Source organism: Herpailurus yagouaroundi, unplaced genomic scaffold (genome assembly GCF_014898765.1).
Source record: "Herpailurus yagouaroundi ecotype Mexico unplaced genomic scaffold, PumYag 139, whole genome shotgun sequence".
NCBI lineage: Eukaryota > Metazoa > Chordata > Mammalia > Carnivora > Felidae > Herpailurus > Herpailurus yagouaroundi.
Window position 1 is genome coordinate 260,137 of NW_024412394.1, and position 11,287 is coordinate 271,423.

Sequence of the window (11,287 nt, forward strand, 5' to 3'; positions counted from 1 at the left end):
ATCTGAGGATCTGCATCAGGGTTGTGATGAGGACAAAATGAAATAATGCATGTAAAGCACTTGATGCAATGCTTGGGCCAGAAAGGTGAGTAACAGGTAATAACTAACATCACTACCATGGGCTCAGCATGTGCCAGCAATGTTCTTAGCCGTCCGCAAGTATGAAATCATTCAATCCTCCTAAGATCCCTTATGAGGTCAGTCAACTGTCAATTGCCTGCCTCTCCCTTATTCTGTGACTCCATCCAACCACGGTTTAATTTCTTCTTATGAATTATGTATCAGAAAACTGCCCCCATTCTGTTATGTCTAAAGGGAATAATTAGAAGGAGGCACTGACTCCTCCACTCAAATAGGAAAGAATTCACCCAATCCATAACTCTGCTTGTGGTGCCTCCCCAGGGCCTCAGGAAAAGGCACAGAAAAACCTTATTTCCACCAGAGTTTATTCCTCAGACATGATCACCAGTGACTCACTGGCCCCCATGGCACAGTGTGGGCCCCACAAGGGCCTTTAACCTTCCTCCCCAGACTGCATTTGCCCCAGAAACATAGCCTTGGATATTAACTTGGTTACAGAATATTCCCAGGAACAAGTTCCCCCAACTCACTAAGGTTTACATGGGGTGGGCTGGGAAGTTCAAAGATCTGGGTGGAGAAACCATAGGATCCAAGAAAATTTGGAGGGTCTGAGGATGTTGAGGGGACACAGCAGCATCACTAAGAGTTTGAATCTCCTCCTCCCTTGGAGCAGAAGTTGTAGGACCCTGCCTCTAGGAGATGTGTTGACCTGCAGAAGAAATAAAAAGGCCATAATAAGACTTTAAACCAACTTGACCCCATCATCGGTCTCTATAACCATCCATGCCAGAGCCCATAATACAGTGATACTGAAAATTCTAGATCACCAAGGACTAATGCTACAAAGCCACTTTCAGTCGTGTCCCCATAGATGCTCCACTGGATAGAAGACAGGGGTGTAGGCATTCCTCTTTCCTGTTCCCAATCCTAACAATGGCAGTTTAAATTATGCTCTTGGCAACATGCTGGTGGAACTTCAACCCTGTGATAAGCACCATTAGCTGAGCCCAAAAGCTGATCCCAGTGAACTCTCACCCCTCCAAAGGACCAGTAGGCAAACAGACCAATAGAGATGTTACCTTCTGGATAACTGGACCCAGGGAGGAAAATGTAGCCTAGGAGAAGAAAATATTTGATTAGAGGTCAGTCTGTGGATAAAAGTCTCTGGCAATACTCACGGCAAATGGGGTAGCAATGGGAGGACCAGTCACAAACGGAGAGTGAGCAGAAATTGGGAGCAAAACTGGCAACAGGAGATTAGGTGCAGCACTCACCAGAGGAGCTAGCTTTCCGCCAGCTGAGCAAACCAAGAGAGAAAATGATGAGGCCCAGGCCCAGAGTCACTGCAGCCACCGAAACCTTCAGTGTCTGCATCGGGGACAGCCCAGGTGCTGCAAAAAATAGAAACTTACTAGAACCAATCTGTCGCTCATTCCCAGAGCAAACTTAATTTAGTGTGACCTGTACCTAGCAGGTTCAAAGGTGCTTTATCCCAAAGCCAAGGATCTAGCTCACACCAACCTACTCCCAAGGAAACAGACCTTCCTCAAAACCCCCATCCTGTAGCTCTCCACTCCTAGAGTAGCCCTGGGGGACCCCTGTCACCAGAGTTATCACTCTAGCTACTCGGTCCTCTCTAATACAGTGGGACCTCTCAAGGCATCTTTTTTCCTTCCTTCACCCCCACAGGCCCTCTCACCAAAGAATAAAGTATTCCTCAATCCCTTCTCCATTTACCCCATGGTGACAACGTTTACTCCCTTATGTGTTCTACCCGAATATTTGTCTATTAAAATGTCTTTCCACCTTTGTTAACTCTCAATGATCCCATTCCATGAGTTATCCGATACCGATGTGTCTCCTCCTGTCCACATCCAGATTTCCAGAACATGTCTCCATCCCACTCCGTAGCTCCTGCCTCCTGGAACCCATCATACTCTGAATCTCATCACACCCAGTTTCCTTCCCCATGCTAGAATGAACATTCCATCACCAAAGGAAACTCAGGTGCATGTTAGGAAGGAGACTTTCCCAGGAGAACTGAGGTGTGCCTGTGGGTTCTTCTCTCTGCTCCTCATGCCCTTCTCAGCTGCCCAGCAAGACAGCACTCCCCAAAGGGGGAACCCAGTCTCAGCAGCCAGTCTGGGACTCTGTTCCCTGGCCCTTTGTAGATACCCTTCCTCTTCCTCTTCCTCTTCCTCTTCCTCATTTCTTCCTCTTCTCTTTCCCCAAATCTGTATACCAAATCTCTTGGTACCTTTAACTACTTACAATCCTGGGCTTGCAATCCAGTGGCGATTGGTTCCTGTTCATTAGGCCCCAAGCACGTAAACCAAAGTGCCTGCCAGCCATGGCTTTTTCTTCCCTGTCAGAGCAGCCCAAATTCAGTACTGCCCCACACCAACAGAAATTTCTCTTTCTCCTGAAACCTTTTTTATTTCCTCAATTCCCATTCCTGGCCCGACAACAGAACAGTTGAAATTTGAGGATCCTAAAATATTGCATCACGATTTGAGGTCCTGAAAACATAGTTACCAAATCCACATCCTCTTTTGCAGGACAGTCACGCTGTTCCCTCCCACCCTCAGACACATGCACCACAACATCAACCATACCACCATGGCGACAACTACAGTCACTCTTTCCATTCCTGTCTCCCATTGCTCCATCTCTGGTTCCTCCAGACTCGCTTCTCATTCATAGCATCTCCCTTCCCTGCCATATACCATGGACCCATCCACATGTCACTCCCTGTGCCAAAATGCTGCTGTTCCTTTTTCAATCATCCACTCACAATAGCTCTCTGCTTCAACCCTAATTCCTCTCACCCGCCATGCACTTACTCCAGTCCTCGCAGATGGGCTCAAGAGCCCCGATGTGATCCACCACGCAGGTGTAGGTGTCCCCGAAAGAGGGAGTTGTGGCTAAATGAGAGACGGTCTGATACGTCCAGTCTCCATTGGGCTGAGCCATCTTAGGGGCACTTCTGTGAGGGAGGACAGGCTGCCCATTCTTCCTCCATGAGATATTCACATCAGCTGGATAGAAGCCCCACACATAGCAGGCCAGCATCACACGCTCCTTCGTGTTAAAAGGAGTGGTTTTGGCTACCTGCACAGTTGGTGGCCCTGCATAGGAGGAAAATGTGGTCGTGAAAGAAGGCCACAGACTGGCTTCTTCTCCAACCTGGTTTCTTTCCTACTTCAATTCTTCGTGGTTTTGCCAATCTGCCCTCCCCGCCCCCACTCCATGTCACCACATATCCCTTTGAAAATGAGGAGTTAGAATTTACTCCTGCTTTGCTCTTTCTCTTCTCCCATTCCTTCACTGCCCCTTCCTTTCCTTCCTCCTCCAAAATTACATTTGATCACATTGAGTAGAAGCCAGATCTGGACTGCAAGCTGTCTCAGAAGTTGTCGTATTTATTTCAAGCATATAAGCTAACTGTTGTCGAGAGTTGTAAGTTGGGGTTTGTAAAGGTAGGAAAAGATGTCTGCCCTCAAATCTCATTTAACAAATTAAGTGGCTAAATCAAGCAACATTTTTCCTTGGAGAGTTTAAGGAAACAAGCCTAACTCGAATCTAATTCTCTTAAATTTGGATTAGTCTAGTCCAAGTTAATGAGATTACCAATATTGCCATTCTCTACTAGTTTGTTGTCCTAGGCGACTCCCCTGCTTGCCTCTACCTTGGTGCTTTTCAAACAAAATCTTAAATAAATACCCAAGAAACTGTTAAAACTCAGATTCCCTAGGTTGCATCCCCAGATATTTTCACTGAGAGGATGTATAGTGGCACTCAAGGGTTTGTATTTTTAACAAGCACCTTCCCCAGGCAATTCTGAGAAAAGTGGTCCAGAGATCACATGTTAAGACGTATTACTCTCTCCTATGAAGATCTTCATATTTTCTTTTACCAATCTCAAGTCACTCCCAGGGCAAGGGCTTTGGGGCAAGAAAGCATATTGAAATCCCCTGGGAGGCTTTCTAAATATCCCCATGACCAGGCCCATCCCAGACCTAGAACATCAGAACCTAGCATAGAGAGGCATGCGCATTTTGGGAAAAAGCATTCTGGTTGTTCTGACACCCTCCTGGCTGAACTTGGCTCTGCATCTTTGAGATGCTCTGCACTGGAGGAAAGCATGTTGACTTTCTCCTCAATAGCTCCCCATCAGCTCAAACATCACCTCCCCTTCTTTATCTCTGCTCCACTCCCATCAACAACCCTTTGAAGGTCAACACTCACTCTTTCTACATTTCAGGTCCACACATTTTCTGCTTCTTTCCTGCCCAAATCTCAAACCCCTTGCCCACAGCGGGATACTCCCTGGACTCCCCTCTCCTAATTGTGCTTCTTAAAATAGCCCCTTTACACCCCCTCTCTTCTTACGTGTCCTGTGGGTCAGTGATCCCCAGAAGGACTGGGTATGTGTGGCACAGTCCTGGAGCCCATTAGACAAGCGCTGGAGTAGGCTTTCCTGTTGGTTGAGGTAATCTGAGAGGTAATTCGCCAAGATACTCAGTACCCCAAATTCACAAGGGGCCATTTGGGATGTTTGGGGATCCCAGCAGGTCAGCAAATCCTTGTTGAAGGAGACACAATATGTGAAATCCTTTGGAGTCCCATCATCATCCAACAGACAGGTGCTTTCCACATGGGCTAAAAAGGCACCTACAGAAGCCAGAGAAGGGGAGCAGCTTAGAGACCTCTTCAGGGAGCCCCAACTCCAGTTTCATCCTGTGAGTGAGGCGTAGCTTTCCCGCCTCAGGCAGCAGCTACAGACCAAGCTCCTGACTGGAGTGTCTGAGAGCACCAAGTAAGGGAATAGAGGGTAGTAGCAGAGAAGTTTTTAGATGCCATTTCCTCTTTATATGAGACTAAGTACGGAAAGAGGAATTGCCCGAAATTATTTGCAAGGTTAAATGCAACAGTTTACCCAGGACAAGACCTTCAGTAAGGCAAATTATTGAGTGAGAAAAGGGGTCAAGGGAAAGAGTCAGCTTTGTTGTATGCTGGATATTTTATTAAATACCCACTCCATATATATTTATGAAGCATACACACATATTATGTGCCAGACACTGTGCTAGCAGCTGAGAATGCAGCAGGAAACAAGACAGATGTTGCCCTTGCCTACATTCCAGTACGAGATCTATGTTACACAAACAATTATACAGCTAAATTATTTTAAAATTGTCGTAAAGATACAAAAGGACCAAGTGCTATCAGAGTATATACCAGGGAGACAAACTGTAGCCTGGGGTGTCCAAATCCAAATGAACCCCCTTGCAGAGGAAAGGAGCAGAGGAAAGGAAGGTCCCAAGAAAGAATCTCCTTACCTCCTCTGGTGGAGCCCAGGCTGAGGCCTAGCAGCAATGGCAGGAGTGTGTTCATGCTCTGCTCTAGGAACACACTGGGAATTCAGTCCCCTGGACCAGTTCTTCCAGGGGCCCTGGGTCCTCGCCTGCTCCAGAAGCCCCAGCCTGGATAGATGATCTCCAGATCCTGCGTGGAATACAGTATTGCCCCAGTTCCTCGATCCCCACTAAATTCGTGATTTGGAGCCACCCAGCCCCTAGATACTAAACCCGTTCCTACCAGCTCTTCTAAGTCACAGTTTCAAACTAAGAGTGGTCAGATCGGTGAAGTAGGTGGGGACAAACGTAGAGACAAATGGCTCAGTGCTTCAGCCTAGCATCATCAGTTACCAGGTAAATCTTATCCTGCCCTAGGCTTTAAACCACTCCATCTTTTAACTCCTTGCCGGTGGGAAAGACCAGTCTGTAGGTAGATTTCCCCAAATCAGTGGAGAGAATAATCCCAATATTCCCAAAACATATGTAGCCTGGAGTGCCCATTGGTTTAACAGTTTCCTTTCAAAATCCTTCCAAAAGACTGGCACTAGATAACTTCTCATGTCCCTTAGAGGGAGGTTACTTAGAAAGATGTTACAAACCCTCAGTCTGTCCCGTCATTTGGAGATGGAGACGGGATGATGGAAGGCCCTTCTAGAGCAAGCGGCTGCTGTGATGAAGGAGGCACAGGAAGAGTGCAGCGTTATCTGGCATCAAACCAAGACAGTTCCACCTTAGAGGTCAGAGACAGAGCCTGGAAAATCCCTCCCTGGGATTCCATTGCTTCTTTTGTTCTAGCCAGCAAAGCTTCCTCTCATCTTTTCTGCTTTTTGGAGCCAGGAAATCCTCTCCTCCACCACTCTGAGTCATCTCTGGGCAGACTGCAGGACAACTCCCCTTAACCCTTGATAAACAGCTGGTGGTGGACCAGTTCCCAAAGCTCACCTGCCTCCCCCAAATGCAACTTCTCATGTATTTTTCTCCCTCTGGTCCTACCTGTCCCCAAGCAGGTCCCTGCATTATGAAGCCACTAGAAAAATATAATAAAGCTTCTCTCCTCTTCTTCCCCAGGAAAAGACAGATTTTACATTTCAATTCGTGCTCCTATCCCACTGTGAACTATGCAATTGGTGGCTTTTTCCATCACAATTTAAAACCCTAAATTAGCTTCTCTCTGCTCCCCATCAGGCTTCAGGGCTGTGTCTCTTCACCTCTGAGTTTCTGCAAGCTCTTGGACTTGATTTAGTAATGAGCTAAATGAGAGAGGATTAAGAGACAGCCCCTTGACACCACACTTATCTATCGATATTTGCAAAGAAAAAAGAAGCATGTGCCGAAAGTGAAGACAAAGATGAATATTAGAAACAAAAGACTTGTTTCATGTAATGAGTTGAGATTAATTGAAGTTCTGCCCATGTTTCCCAGCCACCCTTACTCTCAACCCCACCCTGATTATAAGATGCTTCTATACTCTACCTCCTCTAATGGGCCATCAGGTGAGCTGGAATGGGCAGAAAATCGGGCAGTGAGTCCAAAATTTGTTGATCTTCTGCTTTGAAACAGATACTATACTAGGTAGGCCCTTTCCATGGTATCTCATATAATCTTAAAAGACCTGTTAAGTGTCCTCATTTTACAGTTTTGAAAACAGATCCAAATATTCACACCCAAGGTCTAGAGGTACACACACACACACACACACACGCGCGCGCGCGCGCATATATCATATACACACACATGTCTGCACCCTCACTACATCCTGGGGCTGAGATGACCCACAGAAAGGTAGCTAGTGGCAGCCTCTGTTGAAAAAAAGATAAAGGGAAGAACAAATCCATCCATCCAAGTCTTAGCTTCCCTGTTCTCAGAATTCCTTCTGTTCTTAGAACCTGTGTCTCCTTGCTTTCTTTTTTTTTAATTTTTTTAATGTTTATTTATTTTTGAGACAGAGACAGAGCATGAGTGGGGGAGGGGCAAAGAACGAAGGAGAGACAGAATCTGAATGAGCCTCCAGGCTCTGAGCTGTCAGCACAGAGCCCAACAAGGGGCTTGAACTCACGGACCATGAAATCAGGACCTGAGCCAAAGTCGGACACTTAAAGGACTAAGCCACACAGGTGCCCCTCTTTGCTTTCTCTTTTGACAGTTTCAAAACTGTAAACTCTCCGCCACACACACACACACACACACACACACACACAGGAAGTGAGCCTAACCTTGTAGGCACCAGGGCTTGGGATCCTCTTCAGTGTCTACCCAAAACCTGCCTGGGCACAGGAACGGTGGCGGTGTGGTCACGTGCCTGTGCAGGGGTGGTGGCCGCCAGCGTGCTGAGCCCCCCCGCCCCACGGAGTTCCCTCTCGTGTCTGGGTCTGTACTCTGGCAGCCAAAGGAGATGTGAAACCCCCCGTGAGGCAGCAGCAGGAAATGCAGAAGATTTCACTTCTCTATTAATGAGAAGACTGAAGGTGCTTTTTAGACTAAAGCAGGACAGAAAACCCAGAGACCTGTGCTCAGCGAAGAGGCTTCTTCGTTCCCCTCCCCTCCTAATTTTACATAGACAGAGCTGTGTCCCCCACCTCCCATCAACCCAAAAGAACATTTCAAGTGCCCTGTCCACTGTGATTGTATAACTATTTCTGTAGCACCAGGACTGAAGGAGTGAGGGAGCCACAGCCACATACCCACATGCTGTCCTTTTTTTTACTGCCGCTGCCCAAGACCGGAGCACAAGTCCTCTCCTTCCACACTGCCTCTCCCTCTAGGCTGGCCACCATACACCACAAGTAGACTGACCACAGCGTTTCCGTGCAGACTATTACAGGCAATGCCCAGCTAGAAGATAAGGATTCAGCCCCCATGTCATTTGATTTTAGGTCAGTTGGGGAGTGAGAACAAACATCTGTAAAGAGAAGAATTTATGTTAAATCAAGTAAGCAATAAGGCCATTGTACTTCAAAGAGAAAAGAGAAATCATTGAGGGCATGGTGGACAGGGAGTCCTCCCCATCTGAGAACCCCTGGAGGTGAGCACTGAATACTGGGCTGGAGTCATGTTCAGAAGAGCAAGGCAGTTGGCACCACAGTCCTGGCATATAACTCCACAAGCTTGGTAATGTTATGAGGTGCTGTCGGGGGTCTATCTGGAGCCCGACCTGGCTAAAACAAAAACAGACCACAATAACATCACTGGCATCACACACTGAAGGAAGTCACAAATGTGGTCTCACGCTGTTCCTAAGAGTATGACCATAATAATAAATCACATCTTGGTACTTCCTTATGTTGCTCCCTGTAAGCTCTCAGGTTCCTCTTCTGGACAGATGTTTTAACTCAAGCCTCAATTTTATAAACTCAAAAATTGCACAACCCACCAATCATTTGCAATAGAAAACCAATAGCATGAGACCACATTTGTGACGTCTTTCAACGTCTTCTCAAAACTACACACACCTGCACCCTGCCAGGATTGCTAATATTACTTCCCAGTCTGTCCAACCTCGCCTCTACCCAGCCCCACCTCACCTCTGCCCTCCTGCTCCGTCTTCTACCTTAAATTCACTGCTCCAGACCCGAACCTTGGGGTTACTGTTGCTGTACCTAGCCCATCATCTTTTCATCCTGCAGCCAAATTACTTGAACAGCTAGGAGATATTCTACATCATTTGTCACCACAGCTCCTGAAAAATGTTACTATCTCCATCTTAACAATGAGAATATGGAGGCAGAGGGAGGCTGGTGACTGTCCAGATTTACCCAAAACCATGACTTGAACGGAGGATTTATGATTCTAAATCCTATACTCCTCCTAATCAGTTAGAAAATAATTGAACATTGCTAACCGTTTATAATAGCGATAAAAACTGTAATGTGTAACAGTTACCATTAAAAAGTATAAGAACTTTATGGATAAAAGGGAAAACTTTATTAAAATCCATATGAACACCTCAGAAAATGAAAAGACATATTCACAGATGGGGCATCCTAATTTAATGAAGAAGCCAATTTCTCCCCATATCACTAACCTAAATGCTGTCCTAACCAACTCATAGCAGGATTTGGGGAGAATTTGATAAAGTGATTCTTTTTTTTTTTTTTAATTTTTTTTCAATGTTTTTATTTATTTATGGGACAGAGAGAGACAGAGCATGAACGGGGGAGGGGCAGAGAGAGAGGGAGACACAGAATCGGAAACAGGCTCCAGGCTCCGAGCCATCAGCCCAGAGCCTGACGCGGGGCTCGAACTCACGGACCGTGAGATCGTGACCTGAGCTGAAGTCGGACGCTTAACCGACTGCGCCACCCAGGCGCCCCTAAAGTGATTCTAAAAGTACACGGAAATCAAACCCATGAGCATCTTAGACAATTTTAGTAAAGAAGAGCAAAATGGGGTTTTTAGAGAGGTGAAGTTATAAAGAAATGGAAAACAGCCCTGCAAAATATTAAGACATATGAAAAGCCATAATAATTAAAACAATATAATACTGACATAGGAACTGAAAAACCAGTGGACCAAATAATTCAGAGACAAATCCATGAACATAGGGAAACTTGGAATAAAATCCCCGGGAATAAATAGAATGTTTAGTAAATGATATTAAGAAGATCAATTTACTCTTTGGAGGAAAAGAAAGTTGTATCTTTATTCACATCATATAGAAAAATTCCAGATCAGTAAAGATATAAATGTTAAAGGAAAACAATAACACTAATAGAAGAAAGCATAGTGAAATTCATACATGGCCAGATAAATATAAGGCAAGTTTTTCTACCCAAAATTACTCATCAGGTAAAAGGGAATTACTTTATACACAAGTCCTTAGGTTCTTTTGTTTTCAAATTATGGCCACTCTTTCAAAGCTGTTTGGAGAAGATACATTATCCCAAAATGATGTCAATAAATACAAGGGCCTCCATACTGTTTTCAATAGTGGCTACACCAATTTACTGTCCTGCCAGCAGTGCACCACCAGTGTGGAGGTTGCTCAAAAAGTTAAAAATAGAACTACCATCTGATCCACCAACTCCACTTTTGAGTATTTATCCAAAGAAAATGAAAACACTAACTCAAAAAGATATATGCACCCCATGTTGATTCAGCATTGTTTACAATAGCCAAGGCATGGAAACAACCCAAGTGTCCATTAATGGCTGGATGGGTAAAGAAATTGTGGTTGGGGTGTGTGTGTGTGTGTGTGTGTGTGTGTGTGTGTGTGTACAATGAAATGTTAATATTATTCAGCTATTAAAAAAAAAAAGGAAACCTTTCCATTTGTGGCAACATGAATAGATCCCAAGGGCATTATGCAAAGTGAAATAAGTCAGACAGAGAAAGAAAGATAACATATAATCTCTCTTATATGTGGAATCTAAAAAAGTAAAACATAAAAATAAAAAAAAGTATTCATAGATACAGAGAACAGATTGGTGGTTGAGAGATTGGAGGAAGAAATTAATGAAATGTTTTTGATGTCTATTTTAGTTTAAATAGATCATTTTTTAAAATAAACAAAAGAATTTGGAAGTCATTCACATAATCAAAAAATACATTAAAAATAAATTTAAAATTGTTTCATAAAATGTTAATGATGGCTGCAGCAACTTTCTACTCAACACATCTCTGGAGGTAAGGGAAACAAAAGCAAAAATGAACTATTGGGACCTCATCAAAATAAAAAGCTTCTGCACAGTGAAGGAAACAATCAGCAAAACTAAAAGGCAACCGACAGAATGGGAGAAGATATTTGCAAATGACACATTAGATAAAGGGTTAGTATCCAAAATGTATAAAGAACTTATCAAACTCAACACCCAAAAAACAAATAATCCAGTGAAGAAATGTGCAAAAAA

The 11,287-nt window shown here is 44.6% G+C and overlaps 1 protein-coding gene across 3 annotated transcripts; it reads right to left on the bottom strand.

The window, feature by feature from the left end:
* Positions 1-429: 429 nt before the first annotated feature.
* LOC121029263 (HLA class II histocompatibility antigen, DM beta chain) lies at positions 430-6,252 on the bottom strand. 3 transcript variants are annotated; one of them, XM_040473144.1, is made up of 6 exons: positions 5,424-6,230; positions 4,474-4,755; positions 2,925-3,209; positions 1,356-1,472; positions 1,161-1,196; positions 430-790 (listed from the first exon to the last, which is right to left on the bottom strand). In XM_040473144.1, the coding sequence occupies exons 1-6, from the start codon at positions 5,476-5,478 to the stop codon at positions 774-776; spliced, it is 792 nt and encodes a 263-aa protein (XP_040329078.1). In that variant the 5' UTR covers positions 5,479-6,230; the 3' UTR covers positions 430-773. The 3 variants fall into 3 exon arrangements, 2 of the variants coding, with proteins under 2 accessions (XP_040329078.1, XP_040329081.1); XM_040473147.1 differs by lacking the exon at positions 1,161-1,196 and having other exon boundaries at positions 5,424-6,241; XR_005789655.1 differs by lacking the exons at positions 430-790; positions 1,161-1,196 and adding an exon at positions 2,339-2,446 and having other exon boundaries at positions 1,365-1,472; positions 5,424-6,252.
* Between the last annotated feature and the right edge of the window lie 5,035 nt (positions 6,253-11,287).